This window comes from Terrapene carolina, unplaced genomic scaffold, assembly GCF_002925995.2.
Source record: "Terrapene carolina triunguis isolate 2854851 unplaced genomic scaffold, T_m_triunguis-2.0 Scaffold238, whole genome shotgun sequence".
Lineage (NCBI taxonomy): Eukaryota > Metazoa > Chordata > Testudines > Emydidae > Terrapene > Terrapene triunguis.
The window spans coordinates 5,404,045-5,429,503 of NW_020664589.1; the positions used below are offsets into that span (position 1 = coordinate 5,404,045).

General features: G+C 44.5%; 1 protein-coding gene across 5 annotated transcripts in view; it reads left to right on the plus strand.

Annotated features, from left to right (window-relative positions):
* The first annotated feature begins 584 nt into the window (after window positions 1–584).
* Window positions 585–25,459, plus strand: part of LOC112101967 (collagen alpha-1(XXVII) chain) — a 224,618-nt gene continuing 199,743 nt past the window's right edge. For 3 of the 5 annotated variants that reach the window (XM_026657349.2, XM_026657348.2, XM_026657350.2), the window contains exons 1-3: window positions 2,640–2,721; window positions 15,779–15,849; window positions 22,725–24,160. In XM_026657349.2, coding sequence (XP_026513134.1) covers window positions 2,666–2,721; window positions 15,779–15,849; window positions 22,725–24,160 — 1,563 coding nt within the window. In that variant the 5' untranslated portion in view covers window positions 2,640–2,665. Of the gene's footprint in view, window positions 978–2,176; window positions 2,722–15,778; window positions 15,850–22,724; window positions 24,161–25,459 lie in introns of those variants that run through there. The other 2 variants (XM_026657347.2, XM_026657346.2) reach the window with 2 other exon arrangements.

Sequence of the window (25,459 nt, forward strand, 5' to 3'; positions counted from 1 at the left end):
CAGCTGCCACTGACTTCCATTGCAGTTTGGGATGCTCTTATAAATCAGGCTCAGGTGTCTCACATTGGAAACCCAAAACCATTTAGTGTCTGATCTGGTGAGAAGCAGAGTGCCCTTGACTCCCATTCAGTGAAAAGCATCTTTCAGGGCCTGGCTCTTGCATTGTAAACCTTATGGTGCAGGGGGTCATGTCTTCCTGTCTGCCTTGTGCAGTTCTAAACACTGTCAGCCCTTGATAATAAATAGGTGTTTTATATTTAGTATTATTTTGTGTCCAGTTCTCTCTAGCTTCCCTGCTGCATGCCCTTATCCTTCCCTTCCCAGTCCTCCTCTGTCTCTCTCCCCTCTGTGTGTGTCCCCCAAACCCCATTCCCTTTTGGGAAGTCACTGTGTCCCTGAGTGATACTCTGTGTCCAGCCTTCCTCCATGGGTTCCTTTGTATGTTTCAGTGCAGTGTGGACCCTGCCCCCTGGAGGCTGGATCCTGGCTCATTAGCTGAATGTTTGCTGAAATCGGACACCTGGTGCACTTGAGCCAAAGCAGAGCCCCTGGCTGCAGCTATTTAAGAAGGACAAGGGCAGTCTTTTATCATTTCCACCTCTCTTCACATCCAAAGGCTTCCAAGCTCCATGTTCCTTCAAGGCCAGCGCCTACTCCCAAACCATCCTCCTCACTGACCCAGAGCAGCATCCATGAGCCACCAAAAGAGAAGCAGCCCTGGGAAAATCTGTCTGCAAAAATCCTGGGACAGGATTATCTGTTGAACTTGGGGGAACAGGAACTTGCCAGGAAGGTTTGGACCTGTCAAGGCCAATGACCCAAGGAGGCACTTGATGCTGTCTGGCCCTCAGCTCAGGAGTCATGGTGTGATTTAAAGAAAAAAATCAGAATTTTTTTTTAAGTTGCTGGGACAAATGAATACAAATGAATTTAGGGGCTGGAAGGAGAGATTGCACAGCCTCTCACCTTACCACAAAGTAAGTGTCAAAGACAGAAAAACAAAGGGTGGGGAGAAGATTTGAAGAGGGGAGTGGATCAGGGAAAGGGGACAATAATCCAATGAGCTGGTAAACTGAGGCTTGGGGAATCAGAGCAGAAAACAGCTTCTTAAAGTGTCTGACTCTGACACATTGTAGTTTTAACTGGTAAGGGTTCTAATTTCTATGCAAGCCACCTGTGTTGCAGTGAATCTAACAGCCAATCTCCCCCTCTCCTTTCTCCCTGGTACTCAAGTGATTCTTTGCCTGCCCTGTTGAACTGACTGGGGTTGTTGGGTTTTTTTTTTTTTTTTCTGTTACACATGCTTGACAAAATGCATGTCTGGAACACTAACCTAGGTCTATACATGGGAATTTGGGAGAGTGATTCATACTTCGCTAGCAGTAATTAGAAGGTTGATCTCATACAGCTGGAGAAGGTAGTGCCTTTGAGATCACTTTATATGCACAGAATCACCCAAAGTTTCTTTTCTTTTTTAATTATACAAAGCTTTGGAATGATGACTTGTGACTCTCTAATTTCTAAAGAGATCCTAGGTAAGAATGACATCAGTTCCTACGCTCTGTATTTTGTGTGCTTTAGTATGGGTAAAGAAGGGTGTGCAAGACAGAGATTGTGGAGAGGTGAGAGCTCCTTGCATTCCAATCACCTGTTGTATCAACTTGCCTGTTCCAAAAGCAGAAAACACAGAAAGAGGAGAGGGGATAGCGGTCCCTTTCTTGCTTAGGGCCCCTCAGTCATCTGCACAATCTAAACTGCCTCTTCAAAGCACTCAGCAAAAGAAAAATCTTTAAAGTACCTTTGACTTTGCCATCAGATGGTGAGAACAGTTGAGGCAACTTGTGGGTCAGTCCTGCCAGAGGTTTTCTTTTCAGGTTTTCCATTCCTGGTGAAAGATGAATTGATCGGTTTGAATGTAACCTTTGTTAATTTCCCTCTGCAGGCCAGAGAGGGGTTTGAATGGAGTTTCTCTGTTTATTTTCTCCTGGGATAGATTGGTGGGGGTCGGCTGATTTTTTTGTCTTGAGCTCTTCTGGCTGATATATATATTTTTAAGTGCTTCACTTCAGTGTTACAGAGGAGGGCAGCAGAGAGAGGCAGCAGAAACATCCTTAAATAATTTTCATTTCTCAAAATCTGCCTTTTTCCCTCTTTTCTCTAAGTCCAGAGAAGAGTTCGTGGGGGCTGGGAAGCACATCTGCCTTGCAAATAAAAATAATTACGATAACCACCACGCAAACAAACAAGTAACAGCTCCGAGAAAAAAAAATACTTTCAACCAAGGACTTTGGAAATAAGAGATCATAGAAGTTATATTAATAGTAAGGAGGAGGAGGAAAAAAAGAGGCAAGAAATACAACGACCATGGGCCACATTCTTTTCCTAGCTTGTACTTTGTTCCTCTCTCTCCTTTTTCCCAAGGTAACTGCAGTCTGCCGAGAGGGAGTTAAATGGGATTAAAAGCTCTGTGTAAGCAAAAGGACCCAGAAGAGAAGGAGGGAAGGAGTTGGCCGTGCGGGCCAGGGGGTGTCTTTGGCACAGCTGAGCCCCTTAGAGAGACAGAGAGCTGAGCTCCTGGGAAGGATGCACCCACAAACCAGCCTTTTCCCCTTTTTCTGATGGATCGCTGCAAAACTTGCCCGAAAGAAACAATGCACTAAACGTGATGGAGCCGGAATCAGAGCCGGTCTCCAGACTCAGAGCAACAGCAGCAGCCAGGGGGTGAGTAAAAACTCCTAACTCTCCCTGAGATGGGGGAAGGACAGCTTGGCGAGGGGGGGCCCTCATATAATGGGGGGCCTGGGGGAGCGAGCCGAGCAAGAGAGAGACTTTTGCAGGGGAAAGAGCAGCGTTCTGCTCCCGGGTGGCTTGGGATGGGGTGGGGGAGACATTCCTGCTCTGGCCAGGGGACGATGCGAAAACTGCCAGGCTGCAGAGAAGGGGCTGGGAGAGCGGAGGCCACGCTACCCCAGAGGGGGAGGAAAGTGGCGAGGAGAGACCGGAGCTGGGGAGCAAAGGACGAGAATGAGGGGTGGCTTCCTCGGACCCCGTTCTTTTGATGGGGGGGGGCGGCTTGGAAAACGTGTGTGTGTGTGGGGGGGGGGATGTATCCGCAACAAATGCAGAACTGTATAAATCTCCGCTCCCTCCTCCCCCTGCAGACACGAGTGGGAACAGCTTCCAGCTCTTGCTGGGAATGGGACCCTCGGTCCCTTCCCCCATTTAGAGAGAGCCTTATACCCAGGGCTTCCTCTCTCTTCTCTGACCCCCCCCCCAATAAAAACCTCAGTAAGGGGCTGCAGAAAATGGATCAGAGCTTTGCTTAGAAACTTAGGGGGGGTGTGGCAGGGAGGGGGGTTACTTTCCCGCTGAGGCTCAGTAACAACCCCCCTGTCTCTCCTTTCTACACCTTCTGGCCCAGCGAAGGGTTAACCCGAGGCTTGCGCGCTGTCGGATGTGATGATGATTTACAGATACTCCCTTGAAGTGCTGGGGTTCTTTTCCCCTGGCACTTTGGAAGCCTTGTGTACAGCTCCTTGTGTTTCCAGCCAGACTTATATGGGGTGTCTGAGATGGCGAGGGGTGTGTGTGTGTCTGAGATGGGAGAGGGGGCTGGGGAGGCGTTTTGTGCACCCCCACTCTCCCTTGGTGCCATGCCCAGCTCGCTTGGCTACACGCAGCTTGCAACTTGGATGTGACTTCTAAAGAGTGGGCTGCCTCTTCGTAGGCTAAGTGTGTGTAACTGTGTGGAGAGATGGGTGCTTTCTCCAAAGGGGCTAACTCTCCCTTGTGTGCATGTGTGTTGAGATACACAAAGACTGAATTGGACTGTTCCCTTTTTGCCCAGGCTTTTCAGTCATCCTCCCAGTCACACCTTGTGAATGCTGGGTGTACTCTTTAGAGAAACACATGCCTGGGTCTAACAGCCTGTGGATGGGAGAGTCTGACTCTGATCCATTTGTCAAAGGTGGAAACGCAGGAGGGGAGAGTGGGGCAGGGAAGACTGACTGGAGGAACTAGGGCAAAGGGAGAAGGCCCAGAGATATGAGAGATGTTTGGCAGGGCATGGTCACCTTACTGAGCACCAGCGTTTAGGCATGATAGGTTAGCACACCATTACTGTACCTGTAATGAGGAGAGACAGGCTACAAATCCCAACGAGCATCCAAATCCCACTGAGGAAGCAGTTAGGACAGCAAGAAGCTGCAACTGAGGGAGGAGAGTACAGCATGGTAGTTTGCTGAGTATACTTCTTACACCAGTTCTTCAGATGTCTGATTCTCCCAGAATAATGGTCTCCTTAGTTAAATACCTTGCAAGGGTGTTGCTGATAAGCATGTTGCTCATTCTTTCCCTCCTTAGCAGAGGTTGCTTGCCACCCTTAATGTTATCCCCTGACCTTTTTGTTTTGTTCTGTTTATGTTGATATTTGCTCCCAGAAGGCTCTGACTGTAAATTTGCCATTTCAGCAGCAGGATGTACATCTTAAGGCCTCTAGTCTTAGTAAGCACCCCATTCCCCTTGAGCGTGCCTATTTCCACCCCAGGGCAGGACGTTTTGCATTCAATAGTTGTTCATCCCCGAAATGGTTTAGTGCAGGGATTCCCAAACAGTGGTACCTGAACCATGGGCGGTATGTGAGTTTGATGTTCCCTCCATCCACTTCACAACAATTTTTTAAAGAAGATGGTACATGAACCATTGGTCTAGTGCATTCACACAGCAATGCTGTTTATAATGGAACCATTCTGGCGCATTCACACATGGTGTGATTGTACCAGTGCATTGTCATACTCCTGATGCACCCATCCCAGTGTGGCCAGAACCATTGCTGGCAGCGCGGGGTAATTTCCAAAGGTGAAGCGTACAATGCAGGATGGATTTAGACTGGATTGAGTGAGCCAGCAGTTACTGCCTGTGGTAGGGTGAAATAAGTGTTGAACACACTGGGAGAGCTAACAGCCTCATCCCAGCCAATACAAGCATGTGGACACAAGGAAATTTGACAGGTTTTGAGAGCTTAGTGACCTCTCATCAATGGTTTGTTGCGGTGTCTTTTCAATGTACGCAGGCCCTTGCAGGCTGGAGAGCAGGTTTCTACACTCTGCTGCTGATTGATTGAATACATCAGGGCCACAGAAACTTCATGGTCTTCTTCAGCCACAGCTACATCTGTTTGATTGGATCCATACGGCACAGGTGCCAACTAATGACAATGTAGGAGACTAGCCTAATGTTTCTGGAGGCCTCTTCAGTGCGCCTGTTCTGTGTCCCAGCACTTCTGCATTGGCATCCTGGAAACATGCTTTCTTGTACATGTTCACGTATGTTGGCCCTTCATGTGCCTACCTACCTCAAGACTGATGCACAGCATTCATCTGCAATGCTGGCTACCACCAAGGCAGACTGTAATGCATCCTTTTTTTTTTTTTTTTTTTTAAGGAAACCTAGAAAGATCATTTTGGGTGCCAGCTTGTATGTCACAGGAAATTACTGCCCCCGTCGCTCTCTGTAGGCAATTTCATGATAGATCATGGCCCCACAGGACAAACCAAACAACACGGAGACAACCAGCTGACCCTGTGTTGTACATATGCACTGGACAGTTGGGGACAATCAGGAAAGCATAAGATCTGGCTCTGTAGATTCTTATACCATATCCAGTAGTGTGGTATCCTAGGGGTAGGAAGCATTGCCTAATGGATAGGGTATAGGACTAGGGTTACAAAGATCTGGGTTCAGTTTCCAGCTCTGCCAATCATTTGCTGTCACCTTGGGCAAATCCCTTAATCTACCCTCTGCCTTTGTTCCCTACATGTAAAAAGTGGTTGGAAGGGAGACTTCCCTACCTCATACTGAGGTTATCCATAATGGTTGAGAGATGCTCAAACACTATGATGACAAGGGCTGTAGAAGTACAGTATCTAAAGGGAGATGCCCAGTCCAAAGGCAAAAAAAGACACTATACACTCTTCCCCCCCAACAGGCTAAATGTATTGGGGTCACACAAAGAAATGACAGACTTTTATTTAGATGACCATGAAAACAAATGGGAATTCTATGAGCCTTTGCCAAACCCCATTCACAAAATCAAAGAATGCAAAGAGGCTTGTAGGAAGAACAAAATAGATGTTTGGTGACCGTACATGCTTAGCATTTTTTTTTTTTTTTAAAGGGCTCCAGTTACATAACTGAGAACACAAAAGCAATGAGCTTATTGAGTGTTGTCACTTCACACAAAAGCAAAGTCAACAACCAGGCAGATAATGATACTGATCAAAGAGGAGCCCAAGGGTAAAATGCTGTTGCTAGTCCTCTAAACAGCATTTGAGTCATAACAAACTAATGTCCTGTCCTCCATTTAGTGAGTGAGGAGCCAGATCTTCAGCAACAGGAACTCAAAGGAAGAGAACTGGATTAAGTATTAGTGGATTAATATACTGTATACTGACATGTTTGTCTAACCTGTTCTTAAAAAGCAGCAATGACAGGGATTCCTCAACCTCCCTAGGTAACCTGTTCCAGTGTTTAACTATCCTTAAGTTAGAAAGTTTCCCCTGATACTTAACCTAAATCTCCATTGTTTCAATCTTAGCTGATTACTTCTTGTCCTGCCCTCAGCAGACATGAAGAACAATTGATCACCACCCTCTTTATAACAGCCTTTTACATATTTGAATACTCTTATGTCTCCCTCTTAATCTTTTCTGCATTGTACAGACCTAGTTATTTCAACCTTTCTTTATACATCATGTTTTCTAAACCTTTTATCATTTTTGTGGTTCTCTACTGGACTCTCCAATTTGTCCACATCTTTCTTAAAGTGTGGTGCCCAAAACCAGGTGCAGTGCTCCAGCAGAGGCCTCACCAACGTCGGGTAGAGTGGAACAATTACCTCTTGCGGCTTACAAACAACACTCTTGTTCATACACACCAGAATGACATTTGCCTTTTTCTCAATAGCATCTTCAGTTCATGATCCACTATAACCCACAAATCTGTTTTTGAAGTACTACTCTCTAGCCAGTTATTTCCCATTTTGTATTTGTGCATTTCAGATTTTCCTTAAGCGTAGTACTTTGCACTTATCTTTATTTAATTTAAATTTTTATTGATTTCAGACCAATTCTCTAATTTGTCAAGGTCATTGGGAATTCTAATCCAGTTCTCCAAAGTGCTTGCAAGCCCACCAGCTTGGTGTCATCTGCACATTTTATAAGATTACTCTCTCCACCATCATCCACAGGTTAACCTTTAGGCCTGCTTCACAGAAAGAATTGAATTGTATCTATATCTGCCCTATTTCCTGCTTCAAAATAAATTGTAGCAGCAAAAAGAGACAATCCCCCTAACTCAGCAGGTCCAGATAACTTGCATCCAAGAGTTTTAAAAGAGTTGGCTGAGGAGCTCGCTAGACCATTAATGTTGGTTTTCAGTAATGGCACACAGGGAGTTCCAGAGGACTGAAAGAAAACTAATATTGTGCCAGTTTTTTTAAAAGGGTAAGTGGGATGACCTGGGTAATTATAGGCCTGTCAGCCTGACATTGATGCTGGGCAAGATAATGGAGTGGCTGATATGGGGCTTGATTAATAAAGAATTTAAAAAGGGCAGTGTAATTAATGCAAATCAACATGGAAATAGATCCTGTCAAACTAATTTGATACTTTTAATGAGATTAAAAGTTTGATAAAAGTATTAGTGCTGACATAACGCATTTAGACTTCTGTAAGGCGATTGACTTGGTACTGTATGACACTTTGATTAAAAAACGATAATTGTGTGCCATTTTAATCCATTTGATATAAAATTAACAACTGACTAACCGATGTCTCCAAATTTAATTGTAAATGGGGAATCGTTATCAAGTGGGTGTGTTTCCAGTGGGGTCCCACTGGACCTATACTATGTAAGATTCTTATCAACGACCTGCAAGAAAACATAAAATCATCACCTGATAGAACTTGCAGATGACACACAAATTGGAGAAGTAAATAATAAAGAGGCCAGTGTGCTGATTCAGAGCAATCTGGATCACTTGGTAAATGAGATGCAGACAAATCATATGTGGTTTTAATACAGCTAAATGTAAACGTATGCATCCAGGAACAAAGAACAGTGGCCATACTTACAGCATTGGGGACTCTATCCTGGGAAGCAGTGACTGTGAAAAAGATTTGGGGGCTATGGTGGATAATCAGCTGAACATGAGCTCCCAGTGTGATGCTGTGGCCAAAAGAGCTAATGTGAACCTGGGATGCATAAACGGGGGAATCTCAAGTAGAAGTAGAGAGATTATTTATATCCGTATTTGGCACTGGGGCGACTGCTGCTGGAATTCTGTGTCCAGTTCTGGTGCCCACAATTCAAGAAACATGTTGAAAAATTGGAGAGAATTCAGAGAAGAGTCTCACGAATGATTGAAGGATTAGAAAATGTGCCTTATAGTGAGAGACTCAAGGAGCTTAATGTATTTAGCTTAACAAAGGGAAGGTGAATGGGTGACTCAATTACAGTCTATAAGTACTGTGACAGACCCAGGCCAGTTGGGTACAACAACGTAGTAGAAGGCAGATATACTGGCCACTGGATTAGCAGTTTTCTGTTCCCTGACTGACCAGAGCAGGGGCTGCTCCAGACTAATGAGAACACCTGACTCCAATTAACCTGCAAAGAGTCAGGTTGAGTCCATTAAGGTAATGTGAACACCTGACTCTAGTTAAGGCCTTTTGATACTATAAAAGGGCTCACTCCAGTTTGGCTGGGAAGAGCCAGGGGAGAGGAAGTGTGGCTGAAGGGCTGGTTAATGAAGACACCCTCAAACCATCGGTAAGGGTGAAGAAGGGAGAAGCAGGAGAGCTGTGGGGAAGTGGCCCAGAGAAATGTAGCAACTCTGGCAGTGAAAGGTTGGCTGCTAACAGCTACCACCATTAGGGTCCCTGGGCCGGAACCTGGAGTAGAGGGCGGGCCCAGGTTCCCCCCCAACCTGCCACTACAGAAACACCTCCTGGGAAGGGAAGACAGGTCCCTGTCAGGACAGGAGACTAAACTGTTCTGAAATAAGCCGTAGAGACAACCGAGACTCTGGGAGTTCTCTCACCAACCTCCTTGCTGGCTTATGATGAAAAGGGCTCAGTAGACTGTAACCCTGGCCCTAGAGAGAGAAGGGCTATGTGCAGGGTCGCAGTGAGCCACTGAGGCTAGCATAAACCACCTAGAAGCGTGGGACCCACGGGGACAAGGTCAGAGCTCTGCCACAGTACCTATAATTGACATGGGGAACAAATGTTTAATAATAGGATCTTCAGTATAGCAGCGAAAGGTATAGCATGATCCAATGGCTGGAAGTTGAAGCTAGACAAATTCAGACCAAAAATAAGGTGTAAATTTTTGACCATGAGGGTTATTAACAATTAGAGCAATTTACCAAGGATTGTGTTGTGGATTCTCCCTCATTGGCAATACATAAATCAAGATTGGATGTTTTTCTAAAACAGTGGCTCTCAACCTTTCCAGATTACTGTACCTGTTTCAGGAGTCTGATTTGTCTTGCGTATCCCCAAGTTTCACCTCACTTAAAAACTACTTGCTTACAAAATGAGACATAAAAGTGTCACAGCATGCTAATACTGAAAAATTGCTTATTTTCTCATTTTTACTATATAATTATAAAATAAATAAATTGTAATATAAATATTGTACTTACATTACAATGCATAGTATATAGAGCAGTATAAACAAGTCATCTGTACAAAATTTTAGTTTGTAATAACTTTGCTAGTGCTTTTTATGTAGCCTGTTGTAAAACTAGGCAAACATCTAGATCAGTTGATGTACCCCCGGAAGATCTCTGCGTACCCCTGGTTAAGAACCACCGTTTTAAAAGATCTGCTCTAGGAATTATTTTGGGAAAGTTCTATGGCCTGTGTTATACAGAAGGTCAGACTAGATGTTCTCAATGGTCCCTTTCAGGTCTTGGAATCTATGAACTGCTGTTTACTAAAGAAAATCAACTGTTTATTCCACTTTGATTCATAGAATGCAGCCATGGCTCAAAAATGTCAGAGAAGCAGGTGTTTGTCCTATTTTTAAGGATGTGCAAATCCCAGCTACTTGTCAGGAAGGATGGCTCAGTGGTTTAAAGTATTAGGTTTGAAATATAGTATATTGGAAAAAGTGGTTCAAATCCCATCAGAGTCAATTTAGTTCTTCAGCTGTAGTCTTTTGGATATGACCTTAGAAAATGGGGTTCTGTGTGTGCTCTACATGTAGAGCTCTGCTAATCTGCGGATATCATGAATTGGATGTGGATACTAATTTTGTATCCACACAGGACTTTTGTATCCACACATGGACACTAGAGATCCTATACTGTAAGAGAGGGGGAGTCTTGGTTGAAATTTCCTCTCTGTCTGTCTACTGTGTATCTGCCACTTTCCACCCCAGTGAAAGCTACTGTATAAGTGTAAGGTATTTAAATTGGGTTTTAAATTAGAGTTGTCTAAGGAACCCATGCCATACCATCTTTCTGCATGGCTTATGCTAGGCTTTTATGAAAGCAAAGCATCTTTGTAATGCTGTGTGCTACTGAATTGCTGCTGCCAGTGTCTGAGGTCCCACCCCATGTGAATGACTCCTCTCTTTCATCCTGCTCTGTTGTGTCACTCTGATGTTGCTTGGAGCCACCTCCTCAAGGAGGCAGCAGTTTTTTGGTCCATCGTAGTAGTTCGACAGATGTTCCCAAAGCTGTGTGTGAGTGCTCCAGAGACACAGTGCTAATGTCATTTTCATCCTGAATTAAGATTAGAGTTGGCAGAAGTAGAGAGATCCTGGGAAACTTGATGACAATAGTGTGTGTGTGTGTGTGTGTGTGTGTACATACATTCTAAACTGTCACACCCCTGACACACAATCATGGGAAAACAATGTCTCATAATCATCCCCGGGGTGAAGTTGAGTCTGGCTATATTTCAATCTCACACTATTCTTACCCAGAAATGTTGTAAAGACAGTGTTCCAAACCATTTAGCTTGGTATTCCCTGCAATGTGCTACCAAAATTCCCATACATCTTAGCTGATGTATTAGGGCATGTGGTTTTTCCCCCCTTTCAGGCTACACTTGTAATGAGTTTTCAGTTCTCATCTTAAAATCTGGTGTGATAAGTACTTAGCATTCCAGAAACGCACATTCTTATCTGTTCTTTGCTTAAAAGCTACTAAGGGCTGTTACTGGAGACAGCTTTCCTTTTTCACTCACTCGCAGCTGATTGACTGCTTCTAGGTCAACTCCTCGGTTTCCAGTCTTTTGAAGTTATCGTGAAAACAATCTAGGCACCAAATCTGCCTTCCTGCCCCTTATGATGACATTTGTTGATGACCGGGGTCAAAAATTGATGTTATTTGACTCCCCTCTCAAAAAAGTTACTTGCCTTGGGCAAGCGGAATTTTGCTAGAGCACCTGGATGCTCTAATGATAGGCATTGTGTAAATAAATAAGAGGTCAGTGCTGCAGGACAGGATTCTGTCAAAGAACAATGTGAGGCGTCATTCATAAAGCAACATGTGTATCCTTTAGGATCCCAAGAAGGGAACGCAGTTTCTTTCTGATAGATGTATGATAAAGGTGAGAAGGAGAGTCTTTTGATTTGTCAAGGACCAGAGTTCAATGTTCTAGGCGTTATTGCATTACTCACACCTCTGGACGTTGAACTATTGCTTCAGTTGGGGATGATCAAAACTGACCAGGCAGCTGGAGCTTGGGTCTGAGTAGGTAAGTATTAGCACCTTTGAACCCCAGGCGTGGACAGGGGCCCTGCTGTTCTAGGTGCTGTACAGACATGAAATAAAAAGACCGTCACTGAGTATAGTGGGAAAACTAATTTTTGTTCATTTTGTATTTTGTTTCGTGGGGCAGTTTAAAGTCTGTACTCGTAGGCTGAGATTTTTCAGTTTCTATTGGGAACTGAGTATCCAAATGAGTTAGGCGTCTCTGAAAATCTCAGCCATGGTGCTGTGTTTAGGATTTAGGCTCTTGGGCAGGACCTGTATGTGTTCACCTCTCAGAAACACTGTCAGACCTCATAGCAGGAAACATTCATTTAGTCTTTTCGAACAGCAGTTCTCAGCAGCCGGATTCCATTTTTGTCCTTCATGCAGAGGAAGGCACTCCTGAGTGATTAGTCCAAGATAAGATGATACTTTTTAGCAGTGGCTTTGTCACTGAATCAATGCATTGCTATATGTTACCTTGCATTCACTAGATTTTGTAAGAAGTGATAGCCATCAAACATTCTCAGGATGTTTTTATTTTTGCCCTTGAGGTAAGTGCATTGTACATGACACATATGGGTATTATCAGCAAGGGAGATTCTATACAGACCAGAGAGAGAGAGGACTGATGACTCTCTTGGCCCTGGGGGCCCATCAACTTGTTGCTTTCAGAAGTTTGATCTTTAAACTTTCCTAGAAGAGTGATGATGCCTGACTGTGAAGGCTGAAGTCCCGTGGGTTTGATCCTACAGTCCGTTCTGCAAATCAGTAGCTCCACTGAATTCATTGGGGCTAGCGTTGAATGGAAGTCACCCCTTTGGAGAGACTGGGAGGGCACCTTCTCGGTCTTGAATGCAGGGCGTATGTGGTGGATCGGTCTTATGGTGGGTTTCACCTGGTGTCTCTGAGGGTTTGCAGGAACTAATTGAGCTTGCTGCGGATATTTGTTCTTGCTGTGATGCATGCATGGACGCACCCATAGAGGGGTACTATTGTGGGTGACTCTGAAAATCACTAGCGATGGAATGGAGCAGAGATAAAGGAATAGATAGATCTGCTAGCTCTATATAAGGAGAAAACTCTCCCTTGCTTACTGCTACTCAAATCGCTTATGCAACCCTGTCACCGTATAGAGTTGTAACGGAAAAAGAGCTCACGTTATAAAAAACCTGCAATAATTAACAGTCCCATCAGACACAGGTCTGCCATTTGGAAGCCGCATTCACTTTTTCCATTAAGCTGGTATATTTTGCCAAAGTGTTTTTCTTTAGTGTTCTGGCACTTGTCCTCATTCCAATCTTGTACTGTATTGGCTGTCTGAGGAGAGCAGCAGTGTGTCCAGTGCCAGCTGGAGCCTGTGCTGTGAATCTATCTCTTTTACTGCCCAGTCAGTGTCTGTGCAGCAGAATCGTTGCTAGATTTTTCCCTGAAGCTTGTTCCCCTTGCTTGTTGGTCAACAGGAAATCTAGAAGCAAATTATGGGGATTTTCCCTTCCTCGCTGCCTTTTTTATTAAAAATAATGGGCTTTAACTTGGTACGTTTTGGGGGGGTGACTCAATTGGTGACTAATTCATAGGGTTGTTTGGTACTATAAAAACATCCATGCTGTATATAGACACAGAGGCCTTGTTCTCACTAGGAAAAAGGTGCTCTTCATTCATGTGAACTAGCACATGGAATCAAAGAAAAGGTAAAATCTGAGTGAAGACCAAGGCATTTTGCAGTCTTAACACTAGTTAGCAGGTTGTAGTAAACCCTGGGCTCTCTTTAACTTAACCTGCTAGTGTGTGAAAGCTACAAACTGCCTTGTCTTCACTAGGATTTTACCTCATTTTAATTACCATGAGTTGGCTAACACAAGTTAAGAACAATGTGCTTTTTTTCCTATTGAGGAACGAATACACACACACACACACACACACACACACACACACACACACACACACACACACACACACACACACACACAACTAAGGCCCTTTTTAAGCTCTGCTATTGCATATAGCAATAGCTATGATTCTGCAGCCCACGCTCAACACAGAAGATCTAAGCCACATCTGAGTTCTAATAGACGGTTGTTTTTGTCAGTTTGATGGGTCACAGAAACGAGGGTCGGGGGTCCGAGCTGGGTTCTGGTCTTTTTACATCACGCCTGTGGCATAAAGGGACCAGGAAGCAGCCAGGAATTCCACTGGGGCAGGGAGGGTTCCCTGGGTTGTATGTGGCCAGTGTAATGGTGCAGCAAGAAGGGTGGCTGGGATGCATTATTTCGCTATTCTGAGTTGTTGGGTGGTCCCTGGGGATCTTTATAATGTGGGAATAAGTTAGAGCAGCCCTGGGGTCCCTCCTGCACCTGAAAGGTGAAGCCTGGAATCAGGAGCAAGGAGACTGCAAAATAACTATTTGGTCCATCAAACTAATTTCCCTGATAGTGTGGGATTGTTCCCGTGCTTTTTTTAGTCAGGTTTTAAAACCTAGCAAGCAGTGGGGTTCATACATGGATTTCTCTACTAAAGTTAATAGGGCAGATCCTCGGCTGGTATAGTTCGGTATAGCTTCACTGAAGTCAATGGAGCTGCAGTGTTCTACAACAGCTGGTGGAAAGACCCAACCTAATAAAATACCTCTACAAAGCTTATCGTGTGCAAGAGCTGAAACCAGAACGGCTGGGAAGCAGAACACTAAAGTATTGAAATAAATATACAATTATTTTCATTCACCAGCTATGAATAGGGTCTATTTCATGTCTTTATCCCACTCCCACCCCAGATATAATATTGGTCTGACTGAAACGAAGTAGTACTAGCAACTTATGAATGATCCATGTTTTTTCTTTCTCTGGTGGAGGATTTTATATAGTTTACATTTTTGTCTCTTCCTCCAGCTGCCTAATGGCCTTGATACTTCAACCTAGCTATTCAATCTCCTCTAGAAGATGAGAGAATTTAGTCTCGTAACTTTCCACAGATAGTTCTGAGTGAATTTAACTAAGGAGTTTCTTATGCTTTTGCATTATTTTGATACAGATCAAACAATTTGTGGGCTGAAGGGTGGTTTCTGTTACCTTTCTGGCATAGCTTTTCCTCCCTGCTACTGCTGTCACTGGCACCCAGAAGCTTACAGTGTAGCTAACAGAGTTTTGTCAAATGCAGCTTCACAGGTGTGAAACACAACCTTCCAGAGAGGTGCCTTACATAACTTGAAATGCTGCAACTCCTATGGGCATTTTTCTTAACCCCTACCACTGGCAAGCAGGATTTCTCTACACATTGAACTAATGAGAAATGGATTAATGGTAGTGCTCTAACTGTGCTGGGTACCAAAGGGTTAACAGACTATCCCTTCTCTTTGTATCCTTTCTTTAGAAGAAAATAAATTAAACCACATAGGGCTTGTCCCAAAATTTGTTCTAGATGAATGTGAGAGCAGCAGGATTCAAACTTTGTTTACTCAGATGCAAAGGTCACTTACATGACACTTACTGTGTATCCTCGCTTCCCCTTATACATACACTTTGGTCAAGTCCATCTTTCTCCTTATTTTGAATTGCTTCTGTGTCACTTTGCATCCTGGCATTCTACACTGGACAGTACTGCAGCTAACACACAGCTTTGGTCTTTCTGTAGGACTGATGATCTGACACCCTTGACATCCCTGCATATAGTTCTGGTCCCAATTCAAGGCCTGATCCAAAGCCTGTTGCAGTCGATGGACAAGTTCCCATGGACTTCAGTGGGCTTTTAATTGGGCCCTCAAGTAGGATTCTGGTTATGGAGTCCCAAGAAGAAGCAAGCAGTTAGTTCTGTGCTGTGAGGGTCTGATCCTCCAGCTATTGTCGTTAATGACAACACCCCCCATTGACTTCAATAAATGCATGATTGAGCCCTTGTTCAGTATGAAGCTTATTTTTTTGGCCTTTAACAACCAGACTTAAGTAATGTTTCATATTATAAATATTTTTAAATTGTAACAAAAACCTGATTATTTTTCCCTTCTCTGATTTTTAGGGGATCCCTCTTTCTCTGGACTGTTTTATATTTTACCTGTTTCCTTGGATTCGCACAGGGAAGTTCTGAAGGTAAATTACACTTGTGTGTTTGTTTTTTTGCCTGACAAAGAAAAATGTATAAGCCAATTTTAGCCAAGGGGCTTGCTTCAATTTAAATAACTTTATCTAATCAAGAGCCTAATGCACAGACTTAATGTACTAACTTCTGCTGTTTTGCTGCTGATGGTTCAAGTGTTGACCTGAGTAGACTATCCAGACTTGGAGACCAGCAGTTAGGGCCAGATTTTTAAAGGTATCGGGGTACCTAAAGTTGCAGATAGATCTGACAATCCCATGAGGAGTCCATCTACGTATCTTCATCTTGTGGCACCTAAATTCCTTTTAAAAAATCTAGATCTTAATGCCTTTTAGCTAATGAGGTTGGTCACTAATGAGTTAAGCATCCCTGGGAGGCTGGTAAGTAGTATAATTAGGGCCCTACCATATTCATGGTCATAGGATTTTTTTAAATCGTAAATGTCATGATTTCAGCTATTTTAATCTGAAATTTCAGAGTGTTGTAATTGTAGGGGTCCTGACCCAAAAAGCAGTTGTGTGTGGGGTCACAAGATTATTGGGGGGGGGGGGGGGGTGCAGTACTGCTACCATTGCTTCTGCCCCGCTGCTGGTGGCAGCGCTGCCTTCAAAGCTGGGCAGCTGGAGAGCGACAGCTGCTGGCCAGGAGCCCAGCTCTGAAGGCAGAGCCGCCGCCAGCACCAGCGCAGAAGGAAGGATGGCCTGGTCTGGTATTGCCACCCTTCCTTCTGCTGCTCACAGATCTGGCCCCTCAGTCATCAGCTCCGAGGGCGGCAGCGCAGAAATAAGGGTGGCATGGTATAGTATTGCCATCCTTACTTTTGCGCTGCTGGTGGGGGGGGTTGCTGCCTTCAGAGCTGGGCACCCAGCCAATAGACACCGCTCTCCGACCTCCCAGCTCTGAAGGCAGTGCAGAAGTAAGGGTGGCAATACCATGACCCCTCTAAAATAATTTTGCAGCCCCCCGTAACTCCCTTTTGGGTCAGGACCCTCAATTTGAGAAATGCTCATCTCCTCTGTAAAATGTGTATAGTAAAGGTTAAAACACACAAAAGACCAGATTTCATGCTCTGTGACGCAGTTTCCATGGTTGTGAGTTTGGTAGGGCCCTAATTATAATCCCCATTTTACAGAAGCAGAATCTGGGGCACAAAGAGGATGTAGCCTGTTTCAAAAAAGGCTATGAAACCACCTGCTGCTCAGGTCTGGGAAAACACATGCTGCTGTTTTCCTTGAGTTACATCACTTGGCACAATGCAATGCTGCTGATGCAATGTAACTCCAACATTATCCAGAGCAATGATAGGAGAATCCTAGTACATCCAGGCATGGTCTCTCCCTATCCAAAATGCACGCCAAATGTACCCTAATCTCGCACAGTATGAGTTAGCTCATGCTGAGCAAGGGAGCGTCATGTGGTTTTCATCTACTCATTCATGCTGGGTTATGCCCCCTTTTTCCACCCCCTGTTCTAGCCAATTTCTCCTCCCTCATAGCTTCACTCGCTTTTCACTTGGGAAAACAGGCGGCTTCCTTCAAGGTGGTATTGTCCTTCAGTGAGCCAGTATGGGGCATGGGAACATGCTATATGCTGTGATTTTCCTGCCTCTTGTGCAAGCCAGTGTGGGGATGCAATTGGCCCAGCAATCCTTAATGTGGGTTCATTGTGCTTTCCACACACCAAAAGCCCAGCGATAAGATATTGAACCAGATTCCTCCCCGGTGACTTGAACAGCTTTCAACTAGAGATAAGGCAAGTTAGACGCAGATACATGTGCCCAGTATAAAAATGCCCAACTATCTATTTCCCAGTCATTGCCACCTAAACCATAATGCAATCTAATTTCTGTTGATCTTTTTACACTCCTGCCTCTCGTACTGACAACATTTCTTTGGGGGTGGTGGGGAGGAAGAATCAAATGGCTTATCACCTGATCGTCCCCACTGATTTTAATAGGAGCTTGTTCATTTGATTTCAATGGGAGCTGGATCATATCCTTAGAGTAATGTTCACATTTCCCAAGCTAAATTTTCACACTTGCTATTCTTGAGAGATTTCTAAGTTTCTTTACCGCTTTTCTAAAGAGTAAGACTCCTTTAGGATAACTAGTGACTCGCATGGGGATCCAGGAAGTTTCCCAGTTGATGATGATAAAAAGAATTCTTTCTCTCCACCGCTGGATGGTGGAAACTGAGCATTTGTTTGTCAGAGAGCCACCTCTTCTATCTTAAAATAGCAACACCTCCTCCACATGATTTACTCAGGGTGCAGGCTGGATCTGAACAACTTCCTATATAATCAGCAGGCAATAATAAGTGGACTAGCAGGCTCCAGGCCTCTTAGGCTCCAAAACATGAAGGAAAAATAGAAAGTTGGTTGAAGCTCAGCTGAAACGCAGCCCACGGAGCAGTCCCTGCCACCAGCAATTTTAAAAAATGTAATATTTTCCAAATTCTACTTTTCTGCAGAGGAAGTGAACATCTGGTTGAATCACTTAGTCAAGCAGTTTTCAGAGCAAGTTTTATGTTAACATAAAAGAGGGCAAACAAATACTGTGTTTGAGCTACTTATTTATTTATTTATTTATTTTTAATAGACTTTTAACGCTCTGATTTTTTATTTTTTTTTTTTGGAGTTATGTTTGTGGCTCTTTTTACTCCCAGGATAATTATGGGATGTTTAAATGTTGCCGTCCATATAAAACAAATTTTCATTGTGTGTATACGCAGACAAAAAGCCTTCCATTTTATTGCATGGTGCAATGAAAGCCCTGCCTCTGATGGAATGAATTACCTTCCCTAAAACATCCTGCATTTTTGGAAGAGAAAAGGATGATTTCCTTACAAATAAAGGGATAGCTCTTTCCTTTAAAATGTTTGATGTGGGCATCCAAATAAATTTCAGGCAAATGGTGCAAGTGAACATGAGACGTTTGAGTCCGCATTATCCAAAGCTGGTGCTAGCCCACTGGGGACCATAAGCAGAAATATTTTTTCCCTCCCTGCCCCAATACTAAAACAGACAAGTTCGTATAATAAAAAGTGAATAGGGGCCCCCTGGAGCTGGTTAGGGGCCCTAAGTAATTTCTTAGTCTGCTTATGCCTAGCGCTGGTTTATCACTCAAGAATGTAAGGCTGGGATAATCTAACTCTGTTTTTTGTTTTTGTTTTTTTTAATTTAATTAATGGAGATATCCTATGCTGTGTGTTTTTTGAAAATCTAGAACTAGAAGGGGAGAACTGAGTACACTGGAAATGCAGCATCCAATCAAATGCTACACATTCAAAAGCTAATGGTCCAGGTCCTCATCTGGTGTAATCTGTGTCCTTCCATTGATGTCAGTGGATCTGCACGGATTCGCACTAGCCAAGGTTCCAGGCCAATAGCTTTGAAATTTTGACTAAAATTGACTATTTCTCTCCTACTTTCTGGTTTTGTGGGGGTGGGAGGGAAATAAGTTAGACATTTCAGCCTTTGGTGAACACCTCTTTCAAGGATATGATAGTTCACGAATCCCTTCTGCATATAGCTTCCCATTTCGGAGAGAAATTTGCCCTCAGCCCCAAAATACTGCTACGTGGGTACCACAATTAGGCCATGTCTACACTAGAGACCTTACCATGGCACAGCTGTACAAATGCAGCTGCATTGCTGTAAGTCTCTCAGATAGCCGCTCTGTGCCGATGGGAGAGAGCTCTCCTGTTGACATAATTAAACCACCCCCAATAAGTGGCGGTAGCTATGTTGGCAGGAGAATGTCTCCCACCAACATAGCACTGTCCACACTGGCGTTTCTGTAACTGATGTCACTCAAGGGGGGTGTTTTTTTTCACACTCCTGAGTGACATAAGTTATACCAACAAAGGTGCCAGTGTAGACATAGCCTTAGTTACCTAGGGGTAAGGGACAGAAAGCTTTAGTCCATCCATTTTTAAAAAAACATGTCTTGATGGTAATTCTAGGAGGAGAAAGTTGATGGGGGGAAAGGTAAGGCTTCAATAAATTCATAGCAGTTTAAAGAAGCCAAAAGTGGCACTTGTTCGCCTTTAGTTGTACACTAGTTGACGACATCCCTTAATAGAACTCATTTGGGGACATGCCCACCAGTTCAGTGGAATCAGTGTGGGATGTAGTAGCAGAGGTGGGCGGAGCATACGGGTGGCTGAGCACAGAGCAGGAGAATCCACACATCCCCTGCACAAGGTCTGCTGTAATCAGGCCTCATACAGACATTGGGCTTTTGGCCCAATCTTCTATTTTTTTCAACACAATTTGATACGGTAGCTAATGAGGCAGTTGGATTTGTATTTCAAACAGCAGCAGCATCCTTCGAAGAGGGGAAACATAGTTATGTCTTCGCGGAGCAGTTCCCTAGAGTACAAAATATTTCTGCCTTGTCACTACAATACATCTCTTGAAGATAACCTAAAAATACATCTAGCAATTGGAAGCCAGCATTTAGCTCCTAGATTTAAACAGCAAATTTATTTCCTTAGGGCCAGATCCTGGTCTCTTTGAAGTCCATGGCAAGGCTCCCACTTGACTTCACTAGAGCCAGGATTTGGCCCTTAGCATTGGAAAGGAGTTGGGAAATGATCCAGAAGACAGAAGTGACTATGAGGATAGCTCTGTACCTCCCCCATTCAGCAGCGGGTGGGGGGATTCTATCCATGCTGTGAGGACGGAAATCCCTATTGGGTAATATTGTGGGGGGGAATGCCTGGGAACCAGGGGCTCGTTTAGCCAGATAAACACTGATATTAATAAATCCATACGTGCTCATACAATAAACAATCCCATCAGCATAGAGGTAATTGAGAGAGAATTTCCATTCCCTTCACAACTGACCCCTAAACTTCTCTGTCTGCTATAAAGAGAATTTAAATGCCTTAAAAATAGAAAGCGGGGTGGGAAATAAAGCAGGTCCCAGACAAACTAAATATTGATTTACTTGTTCTAATGTACAAAAATGGTTATGGTTTCCCAAAGTCTAAAAACAGAAGTGTTCTCTTTCTAGTGTTCTCTCTTCCTGGCCAGAGCCCATGCTAGGCCTCAGACGGGCTTAAGTTTGCAGCCTTTCTAACGAACACACACAAACTCTTTCTGTTCCAGCTCCACAAATACTGAGAACTGCGTTGAATATGTCACAGTTAAAGGTGAAGGAGGCCAAATTCTGAGGGCTATTTTGGGGGAGTTTTTTTCTTGGGTTTTCTTCTGCTCATTTTTTCATCTGTGAGGCCTGTGATGTTAATTGACGTGCAGCTGTGGCTGGCATTGTAATGCTCCTGATTGTTTAAACTCTTCCCTTTGGATGTAGGCATTCGGAGTGAGTAAACCGGGCGTGCAGCCCTTTCCAGGCTAGATTCTACCTTTGATCATTCCCATAGGAAGATTAGGTGGCAATCTAGGAATAGGGATTGCAATTTATCAGTTGTGTTTATGCCGAGAAAAATATAACCCTCTTTATCTCCTTTCTGAATAGCTACTTTTCCCAGTGTGCTAATGGAACAAAGATAGCAACCCTGTGTGTGGAATGAAGAGTAGAATAGGGATAAAGATCTGATCCAACTCTGATCTCTTAAGGAAAAGTCCTATAGCTCTTAATAGGGAGGAAGCAATAGGGTTCTCTATAGACATTAGACCCTATCGAATTTAATAGAGAACTTTGTCCTTGCTATAGTCAGGGCTGGTGCAAGGATGTTTTGCGCCATAGGCGAAACTTCCACCTTGCGCCCCCCCCCTCCCCCGCGGCAGCTCTCTGCCCTGAGGCACCCCCCCGCCCCAGCTCACCCCTGCTCCGCCTCCACCCCGAGCATGCCATCACTGCTTCACTTCTCCTGTCTTCCAGGCTTGCGGTGCCTAAGCTGATTGGTGCCGCAAGCCTGGGAGGCGGGAGAAGTGAAGCAGCTCACTCCTGCCCCACCTCCTCCGCGAGCACGCTGTGGCTGCTTCACTTCTCCTGCCTCCCAGGCTTGTGGCGACAATCAGCTTAGGTGCCGCAAGCCTGGGAGGCGAGAGAAGTGAAGCAGCGATGGCGTGCTCGCGGCGGAGGTGGGGCAGGGGTGAGCTGGGGCGGGGAGTTCCCCTGCATGCCGTCCCCCCACCCTTACTTGCTGCAGGCGGCCCTCCCCGTGCTCCCCTGCCCCAGCTCCCTCCGCCTAAATGCTGGGGGCGGCCGAAGATCCGGCCACCGAGGTCGCTACCGAAGAAAATGGTGCCCCCCAAATCCTAGCGCCCTAGGCGACCGCCTAGGTTGCCTAAATGGTTGCACCAGCCCTGGCTCCTAGCCTGGAAATCAAGACAAAATAGATGCATCCATGACCTGATTATCTGTCTGAAACCGGTCTGAGTGGAGCGGAAGGTAGGCGCAATCTATAATCCACCGCATTTGGGGTCCAATCAGCTGCCCACGGTGCCCTTGGAAACAGGGCCGGCTCTAGGCACCAGCAAAACAAGCTGGTGCTTGGGGCGGCACATTTTTAGGGGCGGCATGGCTGGCGCCAGAATGTCGCCCCTAAAAATGTGCCCCGGCCGCCCTAGCTCACCTCCGCTGCTGCTGCCGCTCGCGCGCCATGGTGCGCGAAACAGCTGATTCGCGCGCCGCTGCTCCCCCTCCCTCCCTCCCAGGCTTGAGAGCCTGGGGAGAGGAGGCAGGGCTGGGGATTTGGGGAAGGGGCGGAGTTGAGGCGGGGCCGGGGGTGGGGTAATTAAAAAATGGGGGGGGGAGGGGGCGGCCAAAATTGTTTTTGCTTTGGGCGGCAAAAATCCTAGAGCCGGCCCTGCTTGGAAAGATTCCTATTGACTCAAATGGTGTTGGATCAGGCCCTGGTTTGCCTGGGTACTCATGGTCTTTGCCCCTCTCTTTCAGATGTGGACATTCTTCAAAGATTGGGCCTGGCAGGGAAAAAGCCATTGAGTGCGTGGTCTTCATCACGCTCAGTTCCTCAGGGGGTTATCCCTTTCAAATCGGGGGTCATCTTCACTCAGCGAGCACGCATCGAGGCGCCCATTGGTACCATCATCCCCACTGCCTTCGGCACAGACTTGGCCCTAGTGCTGAGCTTGTGCTCCCACCGCATCAACAATGCTTTTCTGTTCTCTGTCAAGAGCAAGAAGAAAAAACTGCAGCTGGGGGTCCAGTTCATCCCCGGGAAGGTCATCGTGTACGTAGGCCACAAGCGCTCTGTATATTTTGATTACAATGTTCACGATGGCCACTGGCATAACATGGCCATTGACATCCGAGGCCAGATGGTAACTTTATTTACTTCTTGTGGGAAGCAAAGAGTAGATGCGGATTTGCATTTTAAAAAAGATGAGGCATTGGATCCACAAGGGTCTTTTCTCTTAGGGAAAATGAACCAGCATTCGATACAGTTTGAAGGCGCCATTTGCCAGTTCGATATTTATCCTTCCGCCAAGGCAGCTCATAATTACTGTAAATACCTGAAAAAACAATGCAGGCAAGCGGACACCTTCCGGCCGAATCTGCCCCCACTTGTCCCACTCTTGCCCAGGGATCCCAGTGCCTCCCCAACGGCCCCTCTGCAGCCTAAGCTCTTGCTACAGGGTTTGAAGAACCTGACTACTGTGATCCCAACATCAGAGCTCATCAAGGTCACAACACCCCTCAAGACTCCAGTTACAGCGTCCACCACCTTGGTCCCATATAAGCTGCTTTCTCCAGGGCCAACAACCAAAGCAGCCAAGGTTACGATTGTGCGGTCTACCGTTCCATCGAGTACTGATCTGCAGCTGCCGGTCCATTCACACCCTCGGACTACTACAGCAGCCCTCAGGATATCCCAACCCTCTTCCAATGCAAGTTCACAAAAACACTCCCTTCCCACAGTCAGAAACATCCTGCCTGCTGGCCAAAACTCCACTGCAATCAGCAGGAAAGAGTTGGAGCAAGAGACCAAAAAGATGATCAACCAAAAAACATCCACCAAGCCCTCTGAAACCCCCAGCACTGTAAAGCCAATGAGGAAGAAGATTGAAAACACATCTAGACACGTCCACCCCATGACCATGAAACAAAACCTGGAGAACCTGACCAGTGGACCCATTTCAAATATGCTATTGCCACTACCAACCAGGAAATCCGTTCCTAGCCTAGTTCCTCTACTGTACACCAAATCAACCCCTAAATCTGTTCATCATACCTTCAGAACCAGTGTGCAAGCCTTCAACCTCACAACCCCTGCTGCTGTTGATGGGTTTCAGGTCTTTGACCCCGTTGGACCCACCCTATTTCCATTTTTACTGGGACTTCCTGGATCTAAAGGAAACCAAGGTCCCCCGGTAAGTTTAAGTTTTTAAATATATTCATGGTGTGGTCCAGTGAATAGGATTCCTAGACCAAGGGTCATATCTGCTATCAACTTGCTAGACCTGCCTTGGGCAAGTCACTTCACCTCTCTGGTCTTCCATTTCTCCACTTATAAAAAGGGGATAATGTTTACCTAGCTCTGTAAAGTACTACGAGGTCTACGTAAGTCCTAAATATTGTTGTTAAACTAGAGAGATGCCTGAGTTACCAGGTTCGTATCTGAATTTCTCCAGGCTGGTTTGGACTTATCTCTGCTCTAAACAGGGTTGATATGAAGTAAACAGCAGAAGTTGATAAGGGTGTCAGCCTTGACTTAGAATCTCCAGTGTGTTTCCTTTGTGCCACTCTACAGAAATACATTTTCGAGATTTTCTGTTCTGGGCTTAACCAATGCATTGTGCATCCCTTTCAGTGTATGACGATTTAAGAAATCTATTTGTAATATTACAAAACCAGCCAGTTAAAATGTGGGGTGCAATATATTTCAAATGTAGTTTAAAAATGCACCTTGGTTTGAATATCACAAAAAATGGCCCAAAATAACTACCGGTAGTCCTTTTTTGAAAATCTTGGCCATTTATACACACTGCGTATTTTCAAACAAGGGACCAGTAGGACAAATGGAATAATGGAGAAAGCACTTTAGAGAAAATCAATATTTTTATGGAGTAACTGTAAAATTTCATTTCTTTTTTTAAATAATACACATTTAAAATGTACACAGAATTTCTTTCTAAATAGGCTTTGCAGAATTCAATTTTTAAAATAATTTTGATGGATAATATTGATGTTTGTTTTAAGCATTTTTTCTATTTTTACCTATTTAAATTTTCAGTTGTGGGAAATTTATGGTGAAGTCCGATGATAATTATTTAATGACAGTAGATGTTGAGATTCAGAAAGTTAAAGCTTTATAACCATTAAAACATAAATTGTCAATATCATGTCAAAATATATAAAGTAAATATCCTTCAATCAAACTCTAATAAGGTCTCAAGCAGCTTTTTTTTCTTACTTTGCCTATTTGAACATTTTGATCTTTATCAATGGAAATATTTTTTTGGCTGTGTGTGTATACAGTGAAATTGACATTTACTGACAAAAATCTAATCCTTCCAAGCCTACTTATAAATGTAACTACTGCATTCACACACAATAACCATTCTTAAAAGAATATATATGTAGACGATGAAAAAGTATACATACATTTTGTAATGCCAAAAGCAATTAGGCCACCTTAAGGACTATCTGCTAACTCTTTGGATTTTTTT